Source organism: Apostichopus japonicus, chromosome 2, assembly GCF_037975245.1.
Source record: "Apostichopus japonicus isolate 1M-3 chromosome 2, ASM3797524v1, whole genome shotgun sequence".
In the NCBI taxonomy this organism is placed as follows: domain Eukaryota; kingdom Metazoa; phylum Echinodermata; class Holothuroidea; order Aspidochirotida; family Stichopodidae; genus Apostichopus; species Apostichopus japonicus.
Window position 1 is genome coordinate 6,370,802 of NC_092562.1, and position 15,651 is coordinate 6,386,452.

General features: G+C 34.9%; 2 protein-coding genes across 2 annotated transcripts; both read right to left on the reverse strand.

Annotated features, from left to right (window-relative positions):
- Nucleotides 1–1,697: 1,697 nt before the first annotated feature.
- LOC139976048 (uncharacterized) lies at nucleotides 1,698–5,801 on the reverse strand. Its single transcript, XM_071984450.1, has 5 exons — nucleotides 5,686–5,801; nucleotides 4,921–5,115; nucleotides 4,007–4,294; nucleotides 3,213–3,346; nucleotides 1,698–2,804 (listed from the first exon to the last, which is right to left on the reverse strand). The coding sequence occupies exons 2-5, from the start codon at nucleotides 5,096–5,098 to the stop codon at nucleotides 2,784–2,786; spliced, it is 621 nt and encodes a 206-aa protein (XP_071840551.1). The 5' UTR covers nucleotides 5,099–5,115; nucleotides 5,686–5,801; the 3' UTR covers nucleotides 1,698–2,783.
- Nucleotides 5,678–15,510, reverse strand: LOC139976604 (uncharacterized). Its single transcript, XM_071985364.1, has 10 exons — nucleotides 15,025–15,510; nucleotides 11,859–11,993; nucleotides 10,658–10,798; nucleotides 9,905–10,066; nucleotides 9,206–9,601; nucleotides 8,775–8,909; nucleotides 7,498–7,692; nucleotides 7,216–7,251; nucleotides 6,731–6,766; nucleotides 5,678–5,805 (listed from the first exon to the last, which is right to left on the reverse strand). The coding sequence occupies exons 1-10, from the start codon at nucleotides 15,314–15,316 to the stop codon at nucleotides 5,678–5,680; spliced, it is 1,656 nt and encodes a 551-aa protein (XP_071841465.1). The 5' UTR covers nucleotides 15,317–15,510.
- Nucleotides 15,511–15,651: the final 141 nt, after the last annotated feature.

Sequence of the window (15,651 nt, forward strand, 5' to 3'; positions counted from 1 at the left end):
GTAGTTTTTCACATATTTGATGTAGTTTTACACTGTATTTTTAACATTTCCTCTACTTTACATTGTGTAATTTTATCTTTGTTAGGTGTATTGTTTTTGTATTTATGTTTTATGACTTTGTTTTTATATATTATGTTTTGTAAAGCGCTTTGAAGCCTTTGCATACTGCGCTATATAAGTTGCATATTATTATTATTATTATTAAAATAAAATAAAACTGTTAGAAAACTGCTTATCCACTAGAGAGCCTGTGTAATAGAATGCGTAAAAGTAAGTTGGCCTGACGTTTCGATCCTAGCAGGATCTTCTTCAAAGGCTAAATGACAAGTAACAGTAACAGAAGGGACAAAAACACGCACAGAATACAGGCAGAATACAGATTACTATTAATCTGTAAAAAATGCTCATCTAGCCAGAGAGGGCTTACTAAATGCAATCCACACAATTTGACAGGGCGACAGGTTGACCATTCTGTCTTTGTTGAAAAAAAAGCACACTATGGCATGACTTGCCTCAACTAGGTTACCTTTTGGTAATAACGTTCTCATATTATCGTGCGTAAGTTTGCACATTGTGGTTTGTAGCCTATACGCGTAACTCATCGACCACATACTGCCTCTGTACTATTATTACTAGGGTAGTACAAGACCGTTAGCCCAATGTTATACATAAGTTATTTAGTTATTCCGAGCGGGTAACGTAATACTCACAGCATAATGCAAATAAAAGTTCTCACCTATGGATTTTCCCGTTTTTATAAAGCTCCAATAATTTTCCGTTTTTTTTCACAGCTGTGTAGCCCACAAATAAGCTGGGCTCCACAGTGGACGTAGAACTTGAAGGTCCATGTGTCATTTCGCTCGTGGCTATAGGCAAGTTCACGCTGATGTGTGCAAGATACTAGCTTCTCCCCAATAAAATGTTGGCACAGCATCCTCCTTCAATATCCGCAATTTGTGTGGCGCATTTACACTGTCACTATTTTTATGACTTTCTTATAATATTAAACTTAACTATTCACAGAATAAAACTAATATTTCTCCCTTGCATTTGGAAGAAATTGTAACAAAGAGCATCTTGAAGCTCACCAAGTATTCCAGATGCATCGGGTTTCATGGATAAATCAACAAGAAGATGAATATAGAAAAGTAAAGCTTTTGAAGAACACTTGCTGTAATAGCACCTATACTGTGACTTACTCAAGGTAAGAATTGAGAGTTGAGTTAGTTACTTATCCTATGACGTGGATACACGTCCTTGTGTATGCATAACGAAACTGATGGTACAGACTAGAACATTAAAGTTAACAATTAAGACTTCTGAACTAATTTTTGCAAAATGTAGAACCGTAGACTAAATGTTGTAGTTAAAGTGATGTTCTTACTTGTGAGATAATTAAGCAGTTTAATAGTTTTGCTAATGGCAATATGTTTACATAGACAAAGTATATCGATATGCCATACTTGTTTGCTTCCTATAATCTTAACTCCAGGCCTTTATGACTTGGTTTTGAAGTTAACAACCGCCTCTTGGTAAAGTAAATATGGTTTAGTTAACGAGTTTTTTTTCTATAACCGTTCCCCTACCTAACATTATCCTAACACCTCCCTCCCCACTCCGAAATATTCGTATAGTAGCATGTTATTCGTAAATTCATCAGACAAAGACACTGCTGAAAAATTCGAACTATTGAAATTCATAGTTTACTATAGGTTTATTCAATATTGCATGTAGCGACAAGTGCACAACATGTTCAACACAGAGAGAAATTATTAGTATACTAAATTAAATACATTGTCTCTTAAGTTCGACACCATTCACGCGATGTTGCATTCATGTAGAATGTTGTAGAAACAAGTTAAGTCCAATGAAACTGCTTCCTTGTATACTTTCCAAATGGCTATTGGGAAACATGATGGCAGTTACATGCAATAAATTACACGCCAGTACCAGAAGGTGACTAAAGCAACATCTCCACAACGAGTTGAGATCTAAACTTGTTTGAAACCAACAATTATTTTGTGAATTTGAACATTCTCAGGCCATGCATGCATAATTAAAGTGCCTATAATAGATATTGTATCAGTCTCTTGATAAATCCATATAATATATACGATAATTCCCTTCAACTTTTTTTTACATGTTATATCGCTCTTGATCATCTGTAGGCGAATATTGTCCAGTAAAGTGGATTACATTCATGTTCACAATTCGATTTCAAATTCCAACACTTCGTGGCCTAGTCTTATTTCTGTATCATATTAATAATAAACACATAAAAAGAAAAATTGGACTTTTCCAAAACTTTGAGATTTGTTTAACTTTATTAGCTTGCGATAAATAAAATGATAGCCAAACTACTCAACTAAGAAATAACGTATTTATGGGATTATCAAAACTCCATCAACAAAGCAGTCTAATGTCAGCTTGTTCACAACCTCTTTGGGATTTTTTTTTTTAGAATACTCTCTTGCAAAAACAACGTTCACGACTGTGAATAATCACACACAAAATGTATGCTTGGTAAGCACTTTTATATATTTCATAGTCTGCTCATGAAAACAATTTGTCAAAGCAGATTTGTTTTGATAAAGAGAAATACAGAAGATAGAAAACCAAATACCCTCAACATATTGATAAGAATTAGCTCCTACAGCCGCTTTATAGTTATGGCATTTCCGCCCTTCCACTTTGCATTACATTTGCAGGCAATAACATGAACTGAACCTATCGTGATGAACGGAAGTGATCTGCCGGTCCATCGCTAATATTTGACGAATCGGTCAATAGGGCAAAGCTGCTTCCTAAAGGTTAGGATAAAAACAGAAATAAATAAAGTAGTACAAAATATGATAAACTATGAATGAATCGATCACTGACGGACGTTTATAACCCATGTAACAACAAACAATTCATAGAAAGCCGGTGTTTAATATTAACATTAATATGTTATGTGCTATATCAAATAGAATAAGACATTAATGTTATCTGACTGATTGTTTGAACTAAGTAACAAAATATTTTTATACGACAGAGTAGTACATGCGTCAATTCCTATTCTGATTTTCAAACTATAATATCCTCTGTGGAACCTTTTATCTGGACATTCACTTCTCGCTTGATTTTTAAATGTCTCCCTCACGACGCTACACTGCGATAAGCATAATGCAGTGAAGTACTGTAACCTACGGCATGGAAGTACTATAACTTACCTTACATCTAGCGAGGCTGCTTCTTCTTATCTTCCATGCAACCAATAACACCACCATTAAGATCAAAATAATAACGATTATCACAACAATGATGCCAATCATACCACGACTCAATGTTCGATGTGACCTCATGCCTACAGTATGAGAAAAAAGCAATTCATATCGTTCTCCCTTGAAAGCAGAGCAAAGTAAATAACACATGTAAAATATTAAAAAATAGCACAAGTCAAATAACATCAGAGTAAATTCACAAATGATTTGCCTGTATGCCAGCAGTTGTTTAAATTACACACTAATACATTTCTCATTTAACAGACACGTATATTGGTTAGACACTTATATTCCCCTGTTTCCCTCCCCATGCTAGATTCCCCCTTCCATCTGGTGTGCATGTGTGCATCTTAGGCCAAAAACACCCCTAGTCCAAGTTCTATAGTCCACAGAGAGATGGAGGGGTCTGCAAGCTCGGAGATGGGAGTTCAGGTATAGTAAGCCCTGTCGTCATTCCATATATAGGCGTAACTTTCGGAGAGGAATACTTCACGGTGGTTTAATTGATATTTTATGATGTAGTTGCTTATCACACACATTGTATTCTTCAATTCATTGTCAAAAATGAAGGAAAGGGTAAATCCCTCAGTATAAATATTCTGAACCATGGTTAACAGTCAATAAGGGAAACTAAAATTGTCACTGTGAACTGACTGTAAAATAAGTTTTAACATTATTCTAAAATCCTTTTTCGATCAAGCATTGATATTTTGGTTACGATGGAATACGTGTGTCTTCCTTACCTGACGCAATCTTGCGAACTGGGACAGTTAATGACGTCATCACTGCAATTTTGCTCTGATCTACAGCTATTACTCTGATTTCTCTGACGTCAGCGCTGATGACACCTTCAATTATAAATTCTCTCTCCTCCGGTGACAACAATGAAGAAACGGTAATCCACTCGTTTAACCCAATTAGCTTCACTTGCACTAAGAAACCGTCGATTTCTACATCGGTAGGAAGTATGTTCCACGTCAAGGATACCTTATCCGAAAGACCCTCAGATTGTACAAGGAAAACGAGGTTTTCTGTAATGTCGGAAATGCTTTGTTAACAAACTTTTATTCTTCTGTCTGTATTCTTTGGTAATTTTTAATTTTTGAAGAAGTACACATAAGAAGAAAACATTACACGTATGTTAGCTAAAAATATAGGTCTTAAATTTAAAGTAAAACAATATAATCATAACTTTTTAAATGATTTATTGGCTGGTGAAATTGCTTAAAGATATAATGAAAAAATCAGTAACATCACCGGACAATACGTGTCCCCATACAATGGATATCAAATGTACCAGACAGTGACTGCTATAGGTAAGAAGGGCATATTCCTACATTTTGCTGTGATGCTATTATCATAGTTTATGTATGTATATGGGAACCTGGGAATGATTAACGTAATTACCAAGGGAGTGGGGAGGGGTGATGACAGTCTCACAAAGAAAACAACTTTTATATAATATATGACGATATGAAAACAAGACTTCATAAACCTTATACAATGATACTTTTTCCAAAAAAGGAGTTATGTTAAAAGGTAAAACGTGTAAGCTGAAAACAACGATATCCCACAAACCATACATCAGTTAAAAAATGAATAGTTCCAGGTCAACATTTTATGGTGATACATTAGGCCAAGCTATTTAATCAGTTACCGATATTGTTTTGGTTGATGTTTTCATTGCATCGATTGCCATCACAGAAGCATGCCCTCCCATTTACTTCTGTCGAACTAACATCAAAGGGAACGATCGTTGGCCTGACAAGGAAATCCTCTGCTGTCAAACACGCTCTATTTCCAGCCAAAGCATCTTCACATCCTCTTCTTATCATGTTTATACTCCTTTGGGCTTCGTCATAAGTACAAAGTTCGACAATTACAATGTGACTTCTATGTGATATCATGTTGAGCGTAACGATATAGGTATTGAATATATCACACACTGCAAACTTAACAATTATTCAAATATTTAAAATGATATTAAGTGATTTCGCATTTCATATACATGTTAAGCATGTTACCATCAGAGGTTAATACAACACAATTCTGGATTCACGGAGAAGATGAGAACATAATGCTTTAACACACTGCGACGCGTTATCATAGTGAGTTCATTCGACGACATTATGGGAATGTTGTCACTCTAGTAGGATATTAGTACCATGATCATACACAAGAGGATGTCATGACAAAGACATAACTGGACGAGAAGCCCCCCCCCCCCCCCACACACACACACACTTACATTGGTTTACAAATGGTTTTGTGAATAATATCTTCGTGATTTTTTTTTTAGTTATAAAGAGATAAACACACGACCTTGTTGTAGCAGGGTAAGAATTTGCTTTCAGAAAGATTACCTCTAATTAATTAAATTATGGCGTTCTTAACGAAGAAACATAAATACTCTTTTACTTACGATCATTCCCGATTGAAATATTTACAGCGACACATATTTGACCAGTTGAGCATGTGACTACTGGAACTGAAGGTGACGTACATGCTAATTCCCCGTTACAATCGTAGCATTCTGCTTTTTCTATAGGATGCAAGAAAAACAACAATTGATATAGTTTGTGGATTAGGGATTTGAATTTTCCCTACTAATTACCTACTATTTTTTTTACTATTCTTGATTTTCCAACTCGCTACGATTTCAAATATATATATATATATATATATATATTCATTTGCCTTTGTCGTTACCTCCATTTCATTAACTTAAAGTCTGTTCAAAGTATCTCTTTTGAGATCCGGCCTTAAGAATCACAATGATATTCGAGTTTGTGGACATCATGTTTGATCTCTAGAGTAAGGCAAAATATGTCACCAAAACAGAACTAGTATTGTTCGATACAGGTGACAAACGCCTACAGTCGAATTACGACCTTCCTAACCGGTTTCGAACCTCTGGACATACAATCAGCGTCCATAGCCTACTGGTTAGGGTGTCCGCATTGAAAGCTGGAGGACCGGGTTCGAATCCCGGTGGAGGCTGGAAATTTTTTCACTGTTCTTGATTTTCCAATTCACTACGATTTCAACTATTATTATATATATATATATATATATATATATATATATTTATAAAATTATATAAGAAATTAATTTGTAGCAAGTGGTTTGACAGATATATAGTAAATAAATAAAGAACAACACACCAGAAAATTTACACTTCACGACCGGTTTCGTCCTTTTGGGACTTATCAGGCGAAGGTAGGAATCGAACCCCGAATCTTGAGTCCGTACCACTCGACCACAGTGATTCTACTGGTGTGTGAATGCGTATAAATTGGCTTGTTTAACTGTCATTAAGGGCGTATAGCCCAATTGTTTTGATTGTACAGAGTGCACCCCTGGTGCTTTGAATCTGACAATTTACACAGAATAACCACTCTTGTGGTCGAGTGGTACGGACTTCGGTCTGGGATACATAATATAATATATTATGTCTTAACACTCACCTGCTGTTGAACTCGATATAGATGTTTGTCCAGAAGCTAGAGGAAAGCAAATGAATATAAACATACAATTAGGGCTCTCTCTATTTATCTATCTGTAATGCGGGCATTATTCAAAAAAATAAAAATCAATACACAACATACATTTAGTTCATTTAGCAAATGAATATAAACATAAAATTATAAATATATATAAATGTTTATATATATATATATACATATATATATATACATATACATATATATATATATATATACATACATATATATATATATATATATATATATATATATATATATATATATATTTATATATATATATATACATGTGTGTGTATCTATCTATCATTTATATAAAACTCTATATCTTTATTATATATATACCACATATGTGTTCGTGGGTGCGCGTGTGTGTGTATTAATAAGTGACAGCACCTACTTTACAAATTAATATATAGATATATAATATATTATGTCTTCAAACTCACCTGCTGTTGAACTCGATATAGATGTTTGTCCAGAAGCTAGAGGAAAGCAAATGAATATAAACATACAATTAGGGCTCTCTCTATTTATCTATCTGTAATGCGGGCATTATTCAAAAAAATAAAAATCAATACACAACATACATTTAGTGAATATTACTGAAAGGAAAAGCGGCACGCTTGGTATCATTGCTGAATGTCTTTTAGCTAATATTCCAACTATATATTTAATCTTTTAATTCATAATAAAAACGGTAAATTTTATCAACCACGACTCTCTCGTACACGTAAGCAGAGTGGTTATGTTGTTACAAAAATCTTCAGGGTCACATAAGCACACTATTCCCGTTGAATTTTGGGTGGAAAAATCAAGCTGAAATACGTCTATGTATTCAGATATGCTGATACAGCCATTCGTCGTGCTGAATTCTAAGATAGTCTGGTCGACACATCCTGCACTAGTTTGCTGTACGACGAAATCTACGGGAAATCAAAACAGATCATGGAAAGATTAGATGCTATTTGTGTATTTGATTTATGATTGTGTATTTAATTCATTTTTTACAGTACAATAATATGTCAATTTAATAAGTACATAATAAGATGTGACAGAGTCAAGCAGTATAGTCGTATCTTTTGTTGTCAGAATGTGTCGGTAATGATACTCGTATTCTATCAACGTTACTCACCCTAGAGATTTGTAAAGGTCCTCGATAAGTCTTTCTAGAAAACTGTTATCGATACTATACATACTCGATCCCCGGCGTAGAGTGTTGTACTTATTGCAATCAAGCCAATACTATTCTACATATATTCATACTCTTGTTCTCATACTTCTTGCTTTCATAACAAAGAATATTCTACGTTCACTCATACTCTTGCACTCAATCCTTACAATCATACTCTTCTATTCATACTTCTTGCAATGAAGCCAAGAATATTTTACTTTTACTTACACTCTTGTACTTATATATCTTGCACTCATAAAAAAGAATGTTCTACTTTTACTCATACTCTTCTACTCATACATCTTGCACACATAACAACAAAATGTTCTACTTTTACTCATGCTCTTGTACTCATAAACGTCTTGCATTTAAGCCAAGCATATGATTATTTTACTCATACTCTTGTACTCATAAACGTCTTGCATTCATAGCAAAGAATACTTTACTTTTACTTATACTTATACTTATACATATACTCATACTCTTGTACTCATACGTCTAGCACTTAGGCAAAGAATATTTTGCTTTTACTCATACTCTTGAACTCATGCGTCTTGTACTTAAGCAAAGAATATTTTACTTTCAATAATTTGCTTGTACTCATACGTCTTGCACTCAAACCAATACTATTATACTTTTACTCATGATATTGCACTCGTGTTATTGCTTGCATTATATTGTATCGACTTCATTTAAACATTCCAGACTAATACATACCAAAGGATGGTCATCAATAAGTCATTATTCCAATAAGTGGAATAATTCCTTTGTGCATCGTGTTGTCCAACTAGTATTAATGATATCCATATGAACAAGGATAGGTTATATGCCTACCTAAGCGACTTGATATCATAGTAACATTAACAACAATGCAAACTTCGCCTCCGGACCCACAAGTCTGATAGCCATCACTATCACTGCAGTCGCCATTTCCATCGATCTGTGTGCACAGAAGACACCGAACGACATCTGCTGACAAGTTATAAAAGCATGCAGTATGGATAATTGTTTGAATACATGGTGAGTGAATGCACTGGTTGACACAAAAAAGAACACCAAGATATGCATGTAGGTATGAATGTGTAAATTACACAGCATAGAATACTAGAGTTAAAATGTTTGTCAACCAAATGCCTCGACTACAATTAATTATAATTTTTTATAGCAAAGTAAAAAAAAATAACTGAATTAAACACTTGGAATGAAAAGGTTTTGTTTCTTATGAAATAAAATAATTTATAAATTATCCGTATAAGATAATTTACCTCCTGAATCTTTTTCCGAAGTAACTATTGAATTTGGAGCTGATATATTGGAGGTAGTCTGCAATGATCCCTCAGACGTAGTAGGGGAAGAAAAAGTCGACGTTTCCTCTTTCTGAGGTGTTTCTGAAATCCATATGCCATCGGTAACACTCGTTAATTCCGTAAAGAGATCAGAAATTGCATCCAAATTTGTTGACGGTGTTGTCAATAACGTTGCAGGCAAGATGTCCGGGTTGGTACTAAAGATAGGGAAACTGTCATTTGATGCTGACTTGTCGACGTTGTCGACGGCTGATATCATAGTACGAAGTTCTTCGACTTGAGAAGTCGATTGCAAGATCTCTTTGGTAGCAATTTCAGTGAATATTCTGGAAGTTGTTAGACTATCTTCCGTATCTGACACAAATTTAAGGAACGGAAAATACATGTATAATATAATGATGTCACTTTGGACGGTAAAAAGAGGCAGTAAAACATACACACATGATAATAAACAATACATTTGGTTTAATTACGATTCATTACCAACCAGTAAGTTATCGTCTGTAAAGTTTTTTTAAGTTGCTATAGGTAAAGTGTCACCTTGAGAAATGTAATCCTTTATAATGTTTTAAAAGGTTTCTCTAATACAAGGTCATGTGGGAATGCAGTTCGAACCTTTGGACACTGCTACTCCATTATGCAGGTATATATACTTACTAGAGATTGGGCCGAGACAGAGGTCTGTATTGCAATAACAGGCTGTTCCTTCTACGGTAAAATTGTTTCCAGGACCAAAATATTCTTGTGCAGATAAACAGCTGTTTGCAGGAACGTTTTCTGGATTTTCGCAATCTCTCAAGATTAATGCAAGTGAACCACCTTAGAAGGAGGACAGGGTTAAAGAGGGAAAGGGTTTCTTTTTAACAATATTAGTATGTAGTTAAGGCATAAAACTATTTAAGTTTAAGAAATACATTCTAGAAATACATTCCAATTCAAATGAAGGCCATATATTTACATATTGTACAATGGAATCAATAAACAATAAAAGAGATAAATATGATATCTACTACAAAAGTTGCAATGTTGAGTTTACTTCCTGATTGAAGCAACATGTATGCAAATGTTTTCTATTTATCTGATACTTTTCTACAGGAATATTGTACGCTTTTATAACTGTCACGGTACGCCTCGTTTCTGGAATGTCCACAAACCTTAGATTCCTCCTTCCCGTCATAGATAATTTTATATTGATTATTGAGTAGCTTCTACTTTAACGATTCTGGTCACACTAATAACATTGTCATAGTGCTTAAAACCATGAGTTGTGGTTAAATGGGTACAAGACGTATTACTTTCTCTTACATTGATCATATATTATGAACAGTAATTGATTGATTAATTAATTATTAATTAATTTATATTCAAGATAAGAAAAAACGGTTTATTATAACTATGATCGTAACTCACCGTCCGCGAGAGATATGTTAAAATTTAATATGACGCAAATTTGATCCTGTAGGCATGTCTTGTTGGAGAAAGAACCAGTCTCACAGGTTGTACCATCCACTCCACAAGTGAAACACGTCAATGGCTCAATTGCATCCAAATCTAGGTGAGAATATTCCGAACTGTATCACTTAATAAGAGACAAACAGCCAACTCACAAACACGTTTCTCGATCTGTTTGGTGTTGGAATAAGTGTGATAACTCCATTATAGGTCTACTCTGTACTTTTCGATCTGTTTGGTGTCGGTTTAAGTGTGATAACTCAATTATAGGTCTACACTGTATATTTTGTTCTGTTTGGTGTCGGTAGAAGTGTGATAACTCAATTATAGGTCTACATTGTATTTCTCAATATGTTTGGTGTCGGTATGGGTGTGATAATTCCATTATTAGTCTACTCTGTATTTCCCGATCTGTTTGGTAATGGTATAAGGTACACTTAATGTTATAAGTGTGATAACTGCATGAAAGGTCTACACTGTAGTTTTCGATCTGTTTGGTGTAGGAATGAGTGTGATAACTCCATTGTAGGTCTAATCTGTATTTCTCGATCTGTTTGATAATCGTATGAGTGTGATAACTCCATTATAGGTCTACACTTTATTTTTCGATCTGTTTGGTGTCGGTATAAGTGTGATAACTCTTTTATAGGTCTACACTGTATTTTTCGATCTGTTTGGTGTCGGTATAAGTGTGATAATTCCATTATAGGTCTACACTGTATTTTTCGATCTGTTTGGTGTCGGTATAAGTGTGATAATTCCATTATAGGTCTACACTGTGTTTGTCGATCTGTTAGGTGTCGGTATAAGTGTGATAATTCCATTATAGGTCTACACTGTATTTTTCGATCTGTTTGATGTCGGTATAAGTGTGATAACTCCATTATAGGTCTAACCTGTATTTTTCGATCTGTTTGGTGTTGATATAAGTATGATAACTCCATTATAGGTCTACACTGTATTTTCTCTGTAAGTGTTCGAGGGTGAGTCTCTTTCTTTTCGTTTTATATTGGCGGTGATGATGGAAAATTCAAGAATGTAATTTCAGAAAAAGTTAATGAAACGATTACATCGGTTATTTATGACTGTTTAAGACTCATAAATAACGTTTATCAAATAATATTTATATGTGAGGTACATGCATGGATATATTATATACCTTGGCAAATAATTCCTGTGAACCCCTGGACACAGTAGCAGGCTATATTCATGTTTCCAATTTCTTCACCTTGTTGTACGCAAGTTCCTCCATTCATGCATATACCTTCGCTCAGTTCACATAAATTAGAGCTACCTATATATAGGAGGAACAAGGGCAAGGCATGATACGTTGTTTTATGAAACGTTTACACGGCACAGTTTTGGCTTGTTTACGTCACGTTTTAGACAATGCAATACATGAATTTCTTATCTCTCTCTTCATATATTTCCTCTTTCCTTTTCATTTTCTAATTAGTTCCCTGGTTGTGTGTTGGTTAAAGACGAAAGTAAAAGTAATATGTTCTTTTTACTGGCAAAGGAATGATGTCCACTCTGCTATTGGTATTTTGGTTCTTTTTTATATTGGTCGTTTATGATATTGGTATGTTGGTCGTTTATGCTCATTAGTCTATATATGTTATGTTTATTCGTCAACCCATATAGTCAATCATAGTCAAAGCTATTCACAAAACTCACCGTTTTCCGTCTATTGTCAGGGGGAGGGGTCGGGGGCGTAGGAAATCCTTCGCTTTATGGCCCGTCTCCCGACACCTGAAAGCGGTGCGACCGGGTTATCGCACATGGATGAAGTATAGGGTTCTACGTTCTAGGTTGGATTGAGGTTAGTTTATGTTTCCCATTGGGTCGGGCCGTGATGTTTGATTTTCCGACTTGTCGGGTCACATAAACATCACTCACCGTTTTCTGCTAGCTAGCCTTAGTATTTCAGTGCAGTCATTTGTTTACATGTCTCAGCGTGATTGTGGAAGGACAATGATAAATGAAATAAGTGAAGGCAAGTATTGTCAGGTACTCGTCGTTATACATTGGCGTTAGAAACTATCAGAAAATTTAAAAGACCCTTTTCCCAAACCTTTCACTTTGTCGGATTATTTCATCATGGTCTATAAACTATTATATCGAAATGTAATTTTTTTTTAATTTCGTTAACCTTTTTCCTGATTTACTTATATAAAAAATCGAACTTTTGAATTTGTTATCAACTTGTTCCTCAAAGTGTGCATCCTCCATATCATAAATTTGACATTTTATTTCTGAATCTTACTTTACATTCTTTATCTCCAAACATTTCTTGAAATTTCGAAGTGAATTAGACATACAACATCGAAATTTCGTATTTTGACTTTTTATTAAGTTACCCTTTATTTCGACTTTGTATCGAAATTGTGACCAATTATGTTAAAAAGTTTACACAAAACCATCCAAATTCCCAAATTCCAAGCAAACTGGGATATTTAGAAAGTTGTATTTTATCAAACTTTTGCTTTTAAGGCGATATTTCCTTATCGATAGCAATCAGTGGCGAATCTATCTTGCAAATTATTCCATTCGTTTCAGATTTAATTTTATGCTGGTATTTCTCAATCCTTTTTGACGCAATAGGCGTTAACTGCTGGGAGTGGAATGGCAGTTCTGTTTACAATACCTTGAGCTATATTTAACTCTGAAGTACAACTCACATCATGAAAAGTTAAATTCTGAAGTACGTGATTTGCCTCAGGTTCAACTGTGGGTTTTCTATAGGATTTCATTTTTCCATTTAAACGAGGAATTTATTGGCACTCACAAGTCAGTTTTGTAATTACTGAATCTTCCGTTTCGTGTACGCATCATTTAATGAATTATACCAAGGTGCCTTATCATTATAACGTGCTACGGTAAATACCATCAAATTCGCACACGAATTATACGATGAGGGGTGTGGGGTGGGGGTTGGGTGTGGTGGGGGTGGGGTGGGGTGGGGTGGGGAGAGAAGTTCAACATCACAGATCTCTAAGACCGAGGAATATCCAATTGTGTAAATATTAAAGGTTTAGTGAATTTCGACATGGCATAGACAATACAGTCACGCAAAATACTCCATTAAAACTTAATCTTTAAACTGTAAAACTGTTTAGGATGTGGTCCTTCACTTTTACGCTAGGGCATACCAACGTGATTTAAGAAAACTTGTAGCACGTGAAAACTAAGACTATACAATGCACTATGTTGTACTATATAGGAAGGAAAATTGTCTAGTAGCCTACGTTTAGTTGTTATCAATCATTACCTCTCCATGAACGAGTCACAGGTCAATTGGGTAAGTTATGACTAAGTCTTGTACAATAGACTTTACTTATTTCGATTCCTTTTATTTTCGAATAACTCTTATGATTGATGTTCTGTACTGAAGACATACAAGCTATGTTGTACATGTTTAAAATTCTGATTTATAGGCGTTTATTATAAGATAGATTTAGTCAGAGTTTTAGCTTTGTTATATCGTTTTTCAATGAAACAGGAAAAATCGGAATGTTACCTATGTTTGCAAAAGATATTCACGATTAATATATGCTAAATTGCTCAATACTACTGATTAAAGGCATGAGAAACGCAATTTCGCATGTTTTCCTTTTTTTGTAAATCGATACTCGCTATACCAACGTCTCAGCTATAAGAATACCCTATGCTGGCAACTTATAATTTCTACAAGATCAAAGGAATCTTCTTTTCTTTTAACTGGAATAACTTCTTCGCATGTTGTATTTCGTGGGTGTTGAGTATGAAAACTTTCCTCCATTAACTGAGGTCATCAATTACATCCATAGTAATTATGAGACTATATAAGACGTTGCGTTAAAACTCACCCACTGTTTAGTTTACAGTGACCAATACGGATTTCAACCACTGTATCACTGCATGAGTAATGCAAACGTGTTCAAGCAGAGTGAACGACCACAATAAAGGAAGACGGGGTTTGTGCTTAGTTGCAAGAACGTAAGAGGGCCGACAAAGCTTCCCTCTAACCATTATCATGGCTGCCAGACAGACTGTCGAAACGATTAATGAGATTACGATGTGTTATCCGTGGCCCTGTATTTAGTTTAGAGACCTAAGGATCCGGAAGCCTTGCAGTAGCTTATTTGAGCCTTATTATACCTATTCCCAACTCACAAGATCTTCATACTTATAGTTGGTCTTGTGGTTTTAGTATGTAGATGGACAATTACGTTTCAAGCAAGATGCAAAACTATTTCTACCCAGATAGTTTTCATGTTTAAACTGTGCATGATTAAACTGTGCATGAACCAAATTTGAAAACAAAATAGAAGGATGTACATTACCGACAGTTTGTGTCTGTGAAGTAGCGAAAACTCCAAGCAAAGCGTAACAGACAAGAAGCCAACACATTTTGGTTTTTATAGAATAAATGGTATTCAGAAACAGATAATAGGTAGTAATGGATGCAACCACTTCTGTGAAGACCAACAATGTTTTGTCATTGCTTAGGTGTCTCCAACAAGTAGCAGGTTCTATTCTTTCAGAAACAAACAATGAGCAGTTTTCTATTCTTTTCAGTATCGTCAGTAAACCATGGCAAATATGGCAGTGGCCACAATCGGTTTCACGCATCATCGCTTAGAAAACAATCTTCCACAGAGTCACACACAAAATATTGAATTCCATGGAATTCCCGTTAACAAGTCGCCATAGTATTCAAGGTTGGTAAATTTGATACTTTTGCCAGATACCAAAGATGCTCAAGAGGTTTCATAACAGTTACCGAATATAGAGATAATGGTATATTCGGTTAATCCATTAGAAAGCTTGTCTAATCTAAGATAATACCGTTCGGGCTGTATGAAGCCTATCCAGACTGGAAAGATCAACCCACAAAGTCTGTCATCACCAATTCAAAAACACCATTCCTGATCCTAAAGACAAATGATAATCGCAAGTAAGTTAATTTA